The 17,135-nt window shown below is 37.8% G+C and overlaps 1 protein-coding gene across 15 annotated transcripts in view; it reads right to left on the reverse strand.

The window, feature by feature from the left end:
* MAGI1 (membrane associated guanylate kinase, WW and PDZ domain containing 1) overlaps positions 1–17,135 on the reverse strand; it is a 623,132-nt gene that overhangs the window by 229,575 nt on the left and 376,422 nt on the right. For 14 of the 15 annotated variants that reach the window (XM_014793604.2, XM_014793572.2, XM_004419897.3 and 11 more), the window contains exon 2: positions 9,057–9,173. The exons of the other annotated variant lie outside the window; for it this stretch is intronic. In XM_014793604.2, the coding sequence (XP_014649090.1) occupies positions 9,057–9,173 (117 nt within the window). The remainder of the gene's footprint in view (positions 1–9,056; positions 9,174–17,135) is intronic. 15 annotated transcript variants of the gene reach the window in all.

A 17,135-nucleotide genomic window follows, 5' to 3' on the forward strand; every position in this document is an offset into this window, starting at 1 on the left:
TTTTAATTTTTTTTTTTTGGTATGGGTTTATTTTTAAAATACTTTATTGGGAAATAATTTCAAACTTATAGAAAGTTGCTAGAATAAGAATAGTACAAAGAATGCTGTAATACCGTTTACCTTGATTCACCTATTATTAACATTTCAACCCCTGGCTGAAATGTTATTTGTTTGCTCTTTCCCTCTCCCCACATGTGATGTATTTTTAACCACTTTTAATGTTTTGTAGCCATTTAAGAGTAAGTTGCGTTCACCATGGCCCTTTGCCCCTAAATACATTAGAGTGTATTTCCTAAAAATAGGGAGGTATAATTGGTTAATTTTAAATGCAACAGGATAATATATCACTGAGTGGTGAATAAATCTACTTTATTCATATTACGGTTGAAATAACAAAAGTGACATTTTCTTGTTGTTTAAATTTAAGGTAATCATTTTGGGTAGCTCATTTCATATGGACTTTAGGTAAGCTCATCAGAGCATACCTGGTGAATTATCCTTACTTGGATCTTAGCATAAATGTACATAATCCATTACAGAAGCCAGAAAATTTATTTGTACATATTTTTACTGAACCCATTTGATACAAGGAGATTTCTTTAAAAATACATTATACTTCATTCTCTTGACTTAAACGATGCTTGGGAAGCTAAAATTTGGTAAAACCTTCTCTTAAAAATAAATAATAGATGGTAAGGATACTGTGAAACCTTCCATGTCCCTATATAAATCACTGTGGAAATTGCTTTATAATTGCAACAAATTTTGATGAAAAATGTCAGCTAAAATTATGAAGCAATTAAATAAATTAACATGGCTGCCAAATAGATATATTAGTATCCGACACCCAGCCAAGGACTAATCCATATGTTATTAAGAGAAGACTCTTTTTTAAATTCAATACGTTAATTTTAAAAATGGTCTTTAAGGTGACTGCATCCAGAGAAATAAACCAAGAGCTTGAACTCTTGGAGGCTATTAGAACTGGGTTTGAATCTGAGTTCCATCATTACTAAACCGTGCATCTTTGAACGAGTCACGTACCTAAGTTCTCCACACCTCAATGCCACACTCATAATACAGGGATGAGAACACTTCACCTCTCAGGGTTTGGAGAGGGCTAAAAGAGACAAAACTTGTAAATCACTTAGCATGGTCCCTGGTACATATAGTAAGCACTCAATGAATGGCAGATGTTATTATTAAGCAGTGAGGCTGGTCTAACATGTTTTCATAAGAAGATTATAAATTACATCAACTCTAATTAAACTTAAATCTAAACTCCTACGGCTTTTCCTTCTTCTACACTCCTGAGAACCTTAGAATAAAGGATATCAGCCAAACCATGTTTATATGAGTCTATTAACAGACACATACAAATCAAGTCCAGTGTTAGGAGCTTTTTAAGTTTCCAGTTTTTCTTTCCTTTTTTCTCCAATATGACTCCAACCACTCAGCAAATATACAATGGCAATGAGGGTTAACAACGTATAATAAGAAATACAAAGAAAAAGAACATTGGGGAATTAGCTGATGCTGGGAATATGCAGAGAATGTGCTGTTTCAAGCATGCCTATTATTGGCTAAATCATCCAATTATTAATCCTCACTATGTTCTTGCCTGGCATCTAGTGTTGGGTTGTTTCTCAACAAATGTTGGAAAATCATATTTTGAACTTAGCTTGTTCCCCCTCAAAAAGAATGATATAAATCATAAAAAAAAAAAAAAAAAGAGAATCATAGAAATAAGGCCCAAAGCCTAATGAGAACTTGAAAAGACAAAAGGGAGAATGCTGGGCTTGAGAAGTCATGTTAGAAACGGAAGAGAAATGGGGTATGGAAGAAAGAAGATTGATCTAAACAGGGGACCTTTAACTAGAGGACCTATGAAGTGCCATGCTTATGCTGGGTGCTTAGGTACTTCTCATAAACATCAATAAAAGTAATGAGAAAACGGAGCCCCAGAAAGCCTGAGTTACCTGCGCAAGCCAACAAAATTGCTAAGTGGTAGAACCCGCCAGCCCCTCCAGTCCACCATACCTGAAAGCCCATCACACCTGACCGTTCTAGCCCCAAGGAGAAGAGGAACTGTTTGATTCAGGAATATCCAGGTCCTTCTTATGAGCTCACTTATGGTAACTCTCTTCTCCTTTGGCAAGAATTAAGAATAGAATCCACACTAGTAGCTTCAGTGCTCCTAAGGGGCACTGTAGAAATGAGAAGTGGTGTTTTGTTTTGGGTTGTCACTAACATGGGGTGTGCTCCTAGCATTTATCAGGGAGGTATTACCAGAATAACAAAGAATTTTCCCGCTTCCCTCATGACCTTTCAATGTCCCACCAGACATTCACGTGGATGAAAATTTGTTTATAGTTATTTGAGCCCAGACTCTAACTCCAAATTACATCTAAACAAAAAGTAGTTTGTTCTAACCCCATTATTTTTTAATTTGATACAAAACTCCTAACCTAGACTATTGTGTTACTTTGTGAAACACAAACCATATCCCAGCTTATAGTTGGTGGAATAGGAAACTATGTATAAGAAGTGATACAGCAAGCAGAGGGGAAAATCCCCTTGATACAGACAGTCCTGTGCTTAAAGTGTTTTCTAGGTATAGAACACTGTAAGCACTATAAAAAGGACAAAAACAAATCAAAAGTATAAGAACTCATCCCTATCCAAGAATCTGCTTTGTTGCCAGAACATCCCATTAGATAGGGTGTTTCTAGCAGCACCATATTTAAAGTCATCTGTTAAAATATACATATTATATAGGATGGAGAACACTATACTGCAATATGAACCATTCACTTCTTTGTTCTAATTCTTGGCTTCTTTAAGGACAACCCAACAGGAATTAGGAAGGAAGGCAGGAAAGGTCAGGTGAAGGCAGTAAGGGGGTGTGTCAGTGGGTAGGAGGAGTCCCCAGACCACAGAGAAGCCAGGGGTGTGAAAATGTGAAAATACAGTATTGATGGGTAAAAGGGAAGGGGAGAGAAAGAGTTGAGAACTGATGGAGAAGCGATGAGGACAATTACTGACTGTATTATAGGCAACAAACATTTGCGACTGAATAGAAAAGAGGCAAGGTTTAAGAGTTCAATGGGCTTGAGTTCAGATCCTTAATAGTCTGTGTGGCCTGGATGAGGCCAGAGTTACAGCTGACAAATATACAAGCATCATGGCAGGGTACCTAGTATACAGTAGCAGTCCAAAAACTGGAGAACTGTTACTATTATTACTAGTCACAGTTCTGCAACAGGCTAGGCTTTATAAGGCTAAAGCAATCCTTTATTTCAGACAGCACTTACTTTGGTTAGAGGACAAGGGCAATAATCACAGTGAGAAAGTTTCCACAGACTTTTATCTGATAAGGAGGATCAGTGTATGCTTACAGAGCTGTCTAGTGCATAAATTGTGACCTGAAACATTCTACTTGTATCAAACACAACCTGAACACAGAGATGCACATTCCAGGAGAGAAGCAATTTTCCAACTCTCAGTTCTTTATCCTGGCCTCTTGCTGATAAATTGGTCTAGTTCATTACCATCAGCTCTAATTGAAGAATGGGTTGAATTCTAGGCAAGCAGTACTGGAAACAGCTGTGCTTAAGAGAAACTAATAGGTTCAAATAATTCCAAAGGTAATTTATGTCCCTGACATCACCGTCACATTCACAACCATAAACAATGCCAACTGTTAGCAGATGCTAAATGCCTATTTGAATATGGCAACTCTACAGATAAAGACCAGGATCATTTATGTTTACCACATCAAATTTAAATTGTCTTGTAGATCAAACACGTTTAATCCCTTTGTAAACTCCTTTAAGTCAATGATCAATGCCTCTTACATAGGTTACAATCGTCTCAGTATCAGTGAAAGCCTTGATCAACAAAGTGTTAAGCTACAGAACAAAACTGACTTATCCTTTCCTCTTTCAGACGACCTTTGCTTGAAAAGAAAGATGAGCTCCTGAACGTTGAGCCCAGAGAAGACAGAAGGGATGGGAGTGGTGTTATTCAGCATTCTGGAGAACCAGGACTCCTGAATGAGCTGTATCTTGCTTTGACAGCAGCAGTATAGTAAATGACAAGTCCTGTCAGGTAACGCATTTATCTTCACGGAAAAAACGGCCATTCCAAAGCAAGAATCGCAGATGTTGTCACATCGGCTAGGACAAGAAGTCATAAAGCAGGAAGGCTATCAAAGCAGGAGGTACAGCGATATCTAGATTGTAATTAGGAGGAGCTGTGAATGGGCACTGCCACTCCAAGCTCAGGGAGCCTTGACTTTCTTCCTCTGGGCTTGGATTACCAGCCAAGTAATCAGTAGTCTTTATCAGCCATCTCAGAGCTCAAGCCTCTGAGCTGCCTTTTATGCTGAAAGGTTTTTGGCAAGAGCAGCTTTGCTGTTTCTCCCAAATGTTAAATAACCAAGAAAGAAAAATAAAACAAGAAAAACAAAGAGCATCTGTATCATTTCTTCATTTGTTCATTCATTCAACAGATATTTATTCTGGGGTCCAGGCACTAAGCTAGGTGAGGGCTGGTCACTGAGGTACAGCCTCTGACTTCAGAATAATTAGATTCTAACAGGACAGACAGACACGCAGCAGGCACGGCATGTGCTTAAAGGGAGTCGGAGAGGGTGGCTCTGGGAGCAGTGAAGATTGGGCAATAGGCCCAATCTATGCAGGCCTTTGTGGAGGAAGTGGCATCTAGGTTAAAGCTTAAAAGGCTGTGAACTGGTCAGATGGAAAGGTAGGGAAACAAGAGGAAATAGTATGTACCCAGTTAAAGGAAGACACCAGGTATGTTTGGAGAATGGATGAAATTTGTATGACGGACGCACTGAGGGGGAGGGGGTTGAGAATGTAAATAGAATTTGAGGGGCGGGAGACAAGAATATTATCCAGATGGTTCTGAGGAATGAGAGAAGTGAGCAACACGGATGATGTTCACATGCATTTCAAATCCATTTATTTCAAGGTGGTTTTCCACAGGTATTCTAAGAAGAGACTGAATGAAAAATAAGATAGGGGCGGCCCCGTGGCTTAGCGGTTACGTGCACGCACTATGAACTGGCGGCCCGGGTTCGGATCCCGGGGGTGCACCAACACACCGCTTCTCTGGCCATGCTGAGGCCGCATCCCACATACAGCAACTAGAAGGATGTGCAACTATGACATACAACTATCTACTGGGGCTTTGCGGGGAAAAAAAGGAGGAGGATTGGCAATAGATGTTAGCTCAGAGCCAGTCTTCCTCAGCAAAAAGAGGAGGATTAGCATGGATGTTAGCTCAGGGCTGATCTTCCTCACAAAAAAAAAAAAAAAAAAAAAAGATAAACCGAGATATCCCAAGAGAATCTTGTAATGATTTTCTAAAAGCTAAATAATCATTAAGCAATTATTAAAATTCTATTGTATATACCAGGGAGTTACTTGAAAATCAGAGAGAAGATACTTATTTTTAAGGTATGGTGCCTTACACAACCTCCAACCCCAAGACATAAAACCCCATGATTTTAAAAAGCTAAAACTATAAAATTCAGCAGCAAGAAACTCTTTCTTTTTTTTCCAATCTCAATGGTCCATGTTATACTGCTCTAATCACACTGCTATTAATTACACCCAGCACAAGAGTTAGAACTGCTTTAACCCTGACCATGCTACTTGCTAACTGTGTGATGCTAAGCAAGCTATTAAACCTCTCTGAGCCTTTGTTTCCTCTAAGGGACCCAACTCTTAGGGCTGCTGTCGGTATTTGGTGAGACAATGCTTGAGGTAGGTTATTTCTAGTTCCATTTTACTGAACAGTAAATGAGACTTGTGGAGGTGACATGACTTGCACCAGGCCACACAGCTACAGCATAGCCCTCCAAATTCACACCAGGGCTTCTGACTCATTTCACATCTAGTTCGCTTTTCTGTCATATTTTTTTTGGGGGGAGGGTGGTGATTTTCAATGGTAAATATAATTAAATTCCAACTATGATGGCCTTTTTCATACTGTGGAAATAATAAAAGTTTTTGAATAAAGGCAAAATAAAAGAGCAGTGGAGAATAAGAATAACTATAGCAAAAAGCACCCTGGATGAGCATTCTAAATGGGTGAATTGTATGGTATGTGAATTATATCCCAATAAAGTTGTGAAAAATAAAAAAATTAAAATAGCACTAGATGAGAAGAGAGTAATGTGGCATTTAGAAGGGGGGGGTATGATTTTGAGGAAGTTACATTTGTTGCTACATTTTCTTCCCTGTAAAACAGGGATGCTATTATTACCTGCATTGTCTTTGCCAAGGAATTAGAATGAAACAGAATTCTAAATGGTAAAATCCATCATGGTGCACATAAGGCTTTATTACACTATGAAGATACTAAAAAGAACTTGAGAACATAGGGGGTTTATTTGTTAATTTCTAATGACACATGAGCTTCCTACAATGTATAGGAAAAGAAGTCTACCCCAGCTTGCAAGCACCTGTTCATGAGGTCATCCCTTCTCAAAATACTGAAGTCACTGAAATATCAGCAGCAGGAAGTTCTGGAAAAATACAGATTACATGAGTTTATTTCCCTGTGGCACAGTTATAGCATCATCAGAAGGATCCACTCTCCAAATCAAGGGCTTCCTAAGCCTTTAGCACAACAGGTTGGTAGGGACTTCTGCTTTACCAGTCACATGGGTCAAAGAATCAAAATAAACACAAATGTGGCTGCAGTTATCCAACTCTATAACAGAATCCCAAGTCACCCCTGGTCTACTCATGTTCAAAGGCACATACATTGCGCCAGACTCGGAAACAGACCTCTTGTAAATTTCCTTCTCATTTTATGAAAGAAACATAAAATAAAACGTTACTTGTTTTCTCTTTCAGTAGGAAGACCATTTCCACATTCCAAATTCCTGGCTTCACAGAAATGAAACATCAATACCAAAGGCTTTATATAAGCAAAGACAAAACACGATTTTCCACTGTTTTTAAAAGGCTGAGGTCATTTTTGCCCCAATTCCTACATAGTGGTAAGCTTAAAATCAAGCCATTTAGCTCACAGTCAGGTCCAATAAATCAGTGGAAAAAATAAATGGGAAAGCATGCCAAAATGTAACCATAGTAACACCACAGATGCGTCAAGAAATGCTGTGCTCATTTGCTTCATTCTCCATTTCTTAAATTGGAATGTAAGTAGGGGAAAAATTATACAGAGAACAATCATGATTCTGCAATTACTGAATTCTGCAAAACTGCATTCAACCTGCTGTATTAGAACTTCAGAGACAGCTATGGTATAGCTACAGAAACAGCCCTGGATGGCATAAAAGTCAAAAAGACCTGGATCTGCCACTTATCAGTTTCTCAATCTCCCTGTGACTCTGTTTCCTCATGTGTAAAATGGGTATTCAAAATCTCAACCTCAAAGGGTTATTCTAAGAATAAAACTTGACAGTATATCAGAGGCAGGGCAATGGTGGACTCAGGAGACCTGAAGCCCTGGTCACCTTTAGCCTTGTTTTTATTGGCTTACCTTAGTGCATTGGTTTCTTGAGCTATAAAAACAGAATGATAACTCCTGCCTCACTCATGTGATTAACATTAAGATTATTATTAATCCAAGTGTAAGAAATTATGATCAGGCTATTAGTGTTATAGTTTTCAATTTGAATGCTAAAGACTAGAAGAACTGAGGGGCAGAGATTCACATTAACACATTATCACACATTTTCTCTGTCAAATGCAGCTCTGCCACTCAGCAGAAAAGGGCAACCTTGGGCACTGACCCAAGTTACTTGCCGTCAACCTCTCTTCCTCTTGGCGCCTCAGTTTTAATAATAAGTAAAACGGAGGGCAGGGGGCTGTTCTAGAATATGATCTCTAAGAGTCGCAGTCTAGACTTATAGTCTAAGTCCTTGCAGATCTATCGCATGCCTTAGATTCGATCTGTTTCTTATCTTGCAGTACTATCAGAAAACATTAGCACTCTAGCACATCACTTGCACAATATTATTTTTTAAAGAAAATCATTTATAGCAAACAAATGACAGCAATAAGCAGGGTACTTTGAACTTCAAATTATTCCTCCTTTCTTTTGCTGGTTAAAGATGATGTTTCTAAAAAAAATATTTCAAACTTTGAAGGACAGGGTAATAGAGAAAAGAAAAGAAAACTTCCAAGTAATAAAATCAGAATCATTCTTTCTTCTTATTTTGAATGAAATTAAACAACTGTATGTCTTCCCAGGATTCCTACCTTATGATTTAGCTGTATAGGAATGTAGTTTGCTAGAGCATAGTAATACTTCACTACAACTGTGTTGCCAATTTATCTACCCCATAGACTGACTTCCATCCTTCCCTCCCTTAACACAAAAGCCCTGCTTTCACAGTCCTTCTGTTCTATGTCTTGCTTTCTCAGATTTTGCCTGATCTAATAGTTTTGGGCTTTGGGTTTTTTAATCTGTGGAAATCATTTCTTTAAACAAAATTATATATGAAATCCTGATTTATGAATCTGATAAAGTTGGCTAAATGGAGAAGCATGAGGAGGAAGAGAGAGTCCACTGAGGCATTCCCTTTGCTGAGGGAGTGTTAGGGACCCATTGATCTCCACAGAGGTCAGTCTGAAGGCCTCTGACCTGGTCCACTCCATTAATAACAGTGATGGTTAACATTTATGGAGGCTTACACCATGTCAATACTGTACAAAATGCATTTATGTACTTCATCCCATTTACTCCTCATAACAGTCCTATGAAGTTAGTATGATCGAGATGTCCTTTTCACTGATTGAAAACTGGACCTTACAAAGAAGAAATAATTCACCCGGCATTATAAGCTAGTAAGTGGCAGAGCTAGAACTCAAAAGCCAGGTAATTCACCTTGTGCTGTGCTGTATGTCCCACTGTCGATTATGACTCCCTGGACTTACAGAGTTTCTAAGTGAGCAAGCCGCCAAGTGTTCCAGAACCAATTGTTGAGCTCTTCTGTCTCCCCTCAACTTTTCACCCACCCACCCAGCAGTCAGATGCCCACAGTGGCTACTCACAAGGCACAGCATGGCGGTAAAGGTTGTCCCTTATGGTCTGCTGGAGCTCATGATCAGGAGACCCTTTCTGGAACCGCTGATTGAGAAAATGTCGCAGGTCCTTGTTCAGCTTTCCTCCTGCAGGAAACATATAAAACACACAGAACATATGAACATCAGAGCGTCCTAAAGACTGAGCAGCCTGAGATCTGTGTGCAGGAAAGCCACATGAAGCCATTCGAGTCAGCCGCTCTCAGTCATTAGGAGGACTTATTTTAGGTTTCCCTCTGCAGGGGAAAAAGCAAGCAAGAATGTAATAAAGATAAAACAGCACTGAAATAGCATTAATTTGGGGGTCCCATTTCACATAACACTAGAAGGCTAAAATAACAAGGAATTTAAACTAGGCTATTAGATTTAAAATATGTGCCATATACACTTGAAGACACTATTAGCAGGAGAGTAAATGACGGAAACCTTAAGCAGGACAATCGAGCAATAGCTGACATATTATAAAATGTTCTTTGACCAGGGATCTAATTGGTAGAAATTTATCCTACGGATATACTTGCAAAAGTCTGTCAAAATCTCCAGTACTGTTTATTGCAGCATTTTTATAACAGCAAATAAATAAAAATGAAAACAAAAAACCTGAAAACCATCACCAGGGATCAACTAAGCATAGTTCATCCATCTAATAACTGGTCTCCAAAAGCTAGATCTTCATGTGTTGATAATGCGGGAAAATATATGGAATAGTGGATACTGTCTGATCCCTTTTGTCTACAAAGGAATAAAGAAAAGGAAAAACCATGTATTAATGGAAGGAATCACTGTGGAAGGAAGAAAGCTTTAACAACCATTTCCTTGAGGGAGAAGGACTTGAGCTTGGGAAATTAAGGAGGAGATGTCACTCTTCATTATATAGACAGATAGATAAAGATATACAGATCTTACTATCCTGTTGATTTACAAACACTAGATACATTGCTTTTTAATTATTGGTGGTGTTTAAGCAATAATTACCTGGGTGGGTCTATGTGTTTATTTCTTTGTAATTCTCTACTCTTAACAGAACAAAACAAAAGCTAAAAAAAAATTATATTGTTACAAAAATGTGTCATAGAAAGGAGAAGGTAAGTAAATGTTTTTTTAGATTATAAATACAAATTACAGTCTATAGGATCAACAGAAGGCTTGTAGATCAATCTAGCTAACATGCATTCTTAATGGAGAAAAATGCTTCAGTGACAGCTAAAAATAACAAGGCTAAGATTGTCCTTCCATTTTTAGACAAGATAAAAATTAGGTAAGAGCATTGCTAGCCTTAGAGAAACAAAGCAGCAATGCCATAGCCATGTGAGCCTCAAAATTCATGTCTTCAGATGATAACTTCCCCATGGTCAAAAAGAGTAAATCATGAGGGTGACAGGGATGGTTAAGATGGTGAAATATCCTACCTAGGGCAGGAAACTACTATCTTTATTCTAACATCATATTCAAAACAAGATTTTCTGCTACGGTTGATCATTTTAGAATAGACTAACGAAACCTGACGAACTATTTTATTTGAATTGTATTATACCTATGGTTTCAAGTGGTCAAAAGAAAAACACATATATTCAAGTCAATCTTAGGTCATTCAATAAAATTCAATTATTCATCAAATATTTATTGAATGAAGAAGACAAACACCCACACACTCCGCTCACTGCCCCCTAAAATCAGCACAAGGTTTGAACAGACAGTTCACAAAAGAATATATATGACTGGCCATTAAGCACATGAAAAGATATTCAATATCATTAATTATCAGAGAAAGGCAAATTAAAACCACAATGAGATCCTACTACACACCCACTAGAATGGCAAAAATTAAAAAGACTGACACACAATATCACGTGTTAGCAAAATTGTGAAGCAACAGGAACCTTTATACACTGCTGGTGTATAAGCCAACCCTCGTGGTCTAGTGGTTAAGATTAGGCGCTCTCACCACCATAGCCCAGTTTTGCTTCCTGGTCAAGGAACCACACTACCCACCTGTCGGTTGTAATACTGTGGCAGCTGCGTGTTGCTGTGATACAAATACAAGCAGGGTCACTCACGGTGGACAGGTTTTAGCAGAGCTTCCAGACTAAGACAGGCTAGGAAGAAGGACCTGGCCACCCACTTCCAGTTGGCCATGAAAACCCTATGAACAGCAGTGGACCACTGTCTACTATAGCATTAGAAGGTGAGAGGATGGTGCAAACAGACCAGACACGGTTCCTCTCTGCTGTACACAGGGTTGCTAGGAGTCAGAATCAACTCAATGGCACTAACAACAAAGTCGGTGTATAAAATTGTTCATCCTCTTGGAAAAACAATTTGGCAGTATCTTATAAAGTTAAACCTTCACTAACCAAATGACCTGACAATTCTACTCTTATTTATGAAAGAGAAATGAAAGCAAGTCCACACATACACATAAAAACTTGCAGATGAATCTTCACAGCAACTTTATTCATTACATAGTAGTCCAAAATTGGAAACAACCCAAATGTCTATCAACAAGTGAATGGATAAACTGTATTATATTCAAACAATAGGATACTACCTAACAATTGAAAGGAAAAAACTAACATATACAGTAATATTGATGAATCTCAAACACATAATGCAAGGCAAAAGAAGCTAGACACAAAAGAGAACACACTGTATGATTCCATTTATATAAAAAGTTTTAGTACAGGCTAAACTAATCTATAGTGACAGAAAGTAGTTCAGTGGTTACCTGGGACTGAGGGGAGACAGACACTGACTGCAAATGGGCACAAAGGAATTAAGATCTAGGCAGGGCACCAATGTCAATTTCCCGGTTTTGCAATTGCATGATAGTTACGCAAGATGTTACCATTGGGGGAAACTGGGTGAAGGATACATGGGACCTCTGTACATTTTTTACAACTTCCTGCGTGTCTACAATGATTTCAAAATAAAAAGTTTTTAAAAAGGGGAGCACAAGGGAACTTTTTGGAGGAGATGCTAATAGAGTATATCTTGATTACGATATTGGTAACACAGGCTTATACAGTTATCGAAACTTACGGAACTGTATATGGAAATAGGTGCATTTTGCCGTATGAAAATTATACTGCAATAAGATCTATTTCAAAAGTTTGAAATATACATAATTATTGAATGACTATGTTGTACCCACTGTTCTAAATGCTTAGTTCTCAAATTCCATTAGAGAGTTGAACTGAGAGAAGAACAGAATAAATCTTGGTAGTTAAGACATAAAGGCCTGGGTTTAAATCCTGGCTCCACTATTTATTAGCGGGTGAGCCCAAGCGCATTGCTCAATGTCTGAACCTCACTTTTCTCACCTGCAAAAATAGAGCACTGAAATAACAGTAGCTCCATCACAAGATTGTTGTGAGGATTAAATGAGATTTGGACAGTGCTCGGCAAAGAGAAAGTGCTCAATGAAAGATTGAAATTCTCACTATTGGAACGTAGAGTGGACAACTGTTTGAGGCGAGTGGGGAAAGAACTGAGGTCAGTCCAAAGATGGACAGTCATACTTTTTAAAAAGGCAGATAAACATAAAAGCCATCCTATTGGTTTACAAATAGAAACAAAATACTGGCCGAGGGAAATTTGGATTACAGGACATTTCTAGAGTTTCTAGAAGTAAATAAAATTCTACTCATCCTAAAATGGTCTGGACATATGTAAACTGGTTAACAAATATTTAGGGTGTACTTAATACATTCCAGGCACTGTGCCGGAGTTGAAGATCAGAAAATGAAACCAACCGGTAAATCACTGATATCTGATAATCACACCCACCAACTCTACCTCTAGGTATAAGGCACTGTGGAATTTGATAATAAGGATAACAATGTTTACCAGCAAAATCTCCATTGCCTAGAATCCAGGGTTTTATATATATTTTCTTTAGGAGACCACAGTTCTAGACATTAAAAAAGACACTGACGGTTATCATTTGAGCCATGAGTAGCAAAGATGTCTATGGGATCCAAATGTATTTCTTGAGTCAAAAGCACAATTTCAAAGAAGATTCAGAATACAGTATCTCTTTATTCCATATATAACATAGGTTCACACATCCTTATGGATCATAAGCAGTATCTATCAAGATAAACTACGGATATATGGATTGGAAGGCATTCTTAAGACAGAGAAACTCTTGGTTTACACTTGAGCTTTACATTAAAACTAGCCAAGCTAGCTAAAGTTTATGATCATCAAACTAAAACTCCTCTCTACTGCGGATGTGCAAAAGGGCAGGGTTAACAATGCTGCCGGTTAACATTTACTCTGCGTTCCGTGACATTTGTAAGCGAAAAGCCTCAACCTTCGCATTACATTAAGAATACTGTACTTTTTGGCATCTAATCTCAAATTAATTGCCAATTATTCAGGGGACATATCTATAAATCTTCTCCTAATTGTCAAGGGCAGTGAGCCAATGAAATAAGTTGCAAGAGAGAGTTTGTCATAGCATCTTCACTTTCTTTGAAATTCAAGATTTGTTTTGCAAATGGAAAAGAGAACATAGGTCAGGAATATGTGGAACTTTTTCCAAGAAAAGGATTAAGAACTTATTTTAAGAAAATTTTATAATTTAAATGGGAAAAATGGAGCTTAGACTGTCCTAGATTTGCCATTATTTTACATTTTCATATCTATAAATCTGGAATTCTGTGTCTTTTAAACAATATATCTCTGCTTTTTTTCATTCACCTTGGTTTACAGAAATTTAACCATGTCAATCAATGTAATTTTTGTTAATTATTTTAAATGTTGTATAATATTCCCTTTAAAAATGTACCAAAATTTATTTCTCCTTCATAATAAATTAGACTATTTCCAATGTTTTTAACAATACAACAATGCTGCAGTAAATGTCATTGTAATGCCTTTGTTTTTAAACAAATGTGTGAATTTTCGTTTCCTCTAGACTATCTCAACCTGGAAATGGACATAGATATCATCAACCTACGTCGACATTGCTAAATTCTCCAAAATGGTGGTACCAACATAACTTTCCACCACCAGTTTTAGAGGTTCTGTTTCCCCACATTTGCTATTATTAGTGTATCAGGGTCCCCAAGACCACTCCCAGATTTGATGACTCGCTAGGAAGATTCACAGGACTCAGTATATAGTTATACTTATAGCTATGATTTATTACAACGAAAGGGTACAGAGCAAAATCAGCAAAGATATAAGGTTAATGGGGCAACAAAGTCCCAAGGAAATCAGTGCAAGTTTCCAAGAGTCCTCTCTCAGTGGAGTCACACACTTAATTCCCCATGCAACAAGTTGTGACAACACGTGTGAAATGTTGCCCAGCAGGGAAGCTCATTAGACACTCCAGGCCCAGAGTTTTATTATGAGCTTGTCACATGGTCATGAAATAAAACTCCAGACTCTCAGAAGGAAAGCATGAAGCATATCTTTTGCACAAACAGTTAAAGCTTAGTGAGCCACTCTTATCAGTTCTAGGAATGGAAGGAACTCTCCTGAAATCCAAATTCCCAGATTCCAGCCAACAGCCAACTTGGTAAGCAAGTCTTCAAACAGTCATTAACTCTTTTCTGCACAGTCTATCTTTTAAAAATCTTCCTAATAAAGATAAAACAATATCTTGGTGTTATACTAATTTACAATTATTGATTACTAGTGAAAATGAGCAATTTATCTTTTTTTTGTCTATGTTTCCTCTTCTCTAACTTGCCTGTTCACATTCTTTGCGCATTTTCCGAAAGAATTGTCTTGTTATTCTTGATAAGATGTTCTTTATATATTCTGGATGTGATTCATTTATCAATTATTTATGTTGTAAATTTTGAATGGCATTACTTAAACATGAAATGATCCCCTAATGTAATGGAATTGTGTTGTTTCTCCAACTTTTTCTCTCACATGCTAGAGAGTTTTCTGCCAACTCAACCAGAAGCATCATTTTCAAGGTGATGGATTATGAGAGGACTCTGCTTGGTCTGATCTCTATCTCCTAGGATTTAGATCCTAAGGGAGAATGCTAGTCAGCAGAAATAATCTTCATGGTCAAGAAACTAGGTTTCCAGAGAGAACATTTTTGAGTCCTCTCAAGTCATCCATTTCTGACCGAGAAGCCAAAACACTAGTCTGTGTCATATGAGCTTCAGAACATCCACCTCTAGAAGGTAAATAATAAATAGCATTTCATCATAATTAGAATTTAATACATTTCAAATTTTCCATGCTGAGGAAAACTTGCATAAAGATATTAAACTAATCACACTTCCAGGTGATTCTGCTTTAACACAATTTCTTCAAGCAATGATTATAGTTGTAGGAAAGGGATATTTATTAAGGCAATACAAATGGTTTGTGCTGCAGTGAGCTATCACAGTAAAAAAATCTGTATCCGTTCAGCAGTTTAGATTTATAAAGGATAGTTTTTTTTAACACAAAATTATAAATTGAAATACAAATTAATTAGTTTTATAGTGGCTCAAACTTACAATCCAAAATACAGTGAAATGTGCTTTGTCTGAAAAACATGTCTGTATTTGTTTCTTTCGAATACATTTTTGTCTAACATTTTCTTACTGAAAAAATAATATTAATTATTGGAAAGTTAGTGTTTAATGGGTACAGAGTTTCAGTTGGGAAAGAGGAAAGAGTTCTGGAGATGGATGGTGGTGATGGTTGCATAACAACGTGAATGTACTTAGTGCCACAGAGTTGTATACTTAAAAATGGTTAAAATGGTAAATTTTATGTTATGCATATTTTACCACAATAAAAAAATAAAATAGATTAATTACAAGATTTGAAAATACACAAAAGTACAACAAAGAAAGTTAATCTGTAACTTCATTCGCATCACCGTCAACATTTTGGCACTGTATGTCCTATGTACGCATACACTTATATATACATACATGCACACTTATAATACACTTAGACACTTGAGGAGATTCATTCACTCACTCCACAAATATTTATTAAATGTCCTCAGTCAGATACTCTGTGGGCCCTGAAGATACAACATGACAACACAGAGTTCCTGCGCGGGGACGGACACGCCTGTTTTAGGAAGGATGGACAGCGCTGGCCTCCGGGCAGAGGTAATTGTTAAAGATGTGAACTCAAGGAAGACAAGAAGCTCGGGGGGAAGAGCGCTGTAGGCAGAGGGAACAGCTCATCCAAAAGGTTCAGAAGCAGAAAAGAGGTTAGCACTAGACAAACAGCATGAAGCTCAGACAAGGGGTGGTGCAGACTGAGGTTAAAAAGAGGAGCCAGGGCCAGATAATTTTGTGCCTCCCAGGCCACGCTAAGGAGCTTGTATTTTATTCTATGCTCACTGGGAACCACAGAAGAGATTTTAGTCAGGGAGGGGGGAGTGCCTGGTCTAAATTTTGAGATTGCCTTTGCAGCTGTGTATCGGGTCAAGCGTAAAGGCAGGTGACAGGATGAAGCCCGAGGAGCCGACTACACAAGACCCGAAGTGCCTGGACTAAGGAAACGGCAGGAAAGGGAGGCAGGAGGGGACAGAGAGGAGAAGTGATTGAAAGCTGGAACTGACAGGGTTTGCTGACGTGATGCAGGAAGATACCAAAGGCAAGGGGGGAGTCAAAAAGGACTCCGACGTTTGGGCTTACCTGGTGATCAACAGGTTTGAACGGAATACAGAGTTCCATTAAGTACCCATTAAATATGAGATGTGCAGGACCACACCATATATGTGGATTTATATCCAAACGTTCTAACAAATAATTCGTAAGCATTTCCAATATATTACTGTGCTCAAAAAAAAAATAGTTTTAATAGCTACATAGTATCTTATCATTCCATCACAAACTGCTTAACCATTACCAATTACTAAGCTTATGAATTGTTTCCACTGTGATTATCCTCCTTGTAAAAAATCTATCTGTATTTCTGATGATTTTCTTGAAATCCCTGAAGTGGAAATATTGGGACTAAAAGAATAAAAATGTTTAAGGCTCTTGATACAAATTCCCTCCAAAAGATAGTATCAGCTTCCCTGCATCCAGCTTGATTTTAAATGGCTCCAAAGTAGCAGTGTGAACT

The sequence above is a fragment of the Ceratotherium simum genome, chromosome 5 (genome assembly GCF_057802395.1).
Source record: "Ceratotherium simum simum isolate JZ-2026a chromosome 5, ASM5780239v1, whole genome shotgun sequence".
Classification (NCBI taxonomy): domain Eukaryota; kingdom Metazoa; phylum Chordata; class Mammalia; order Perissodactyla; family Rhinocerotidae; genus Ceratotherium; species Ceratotherium simum.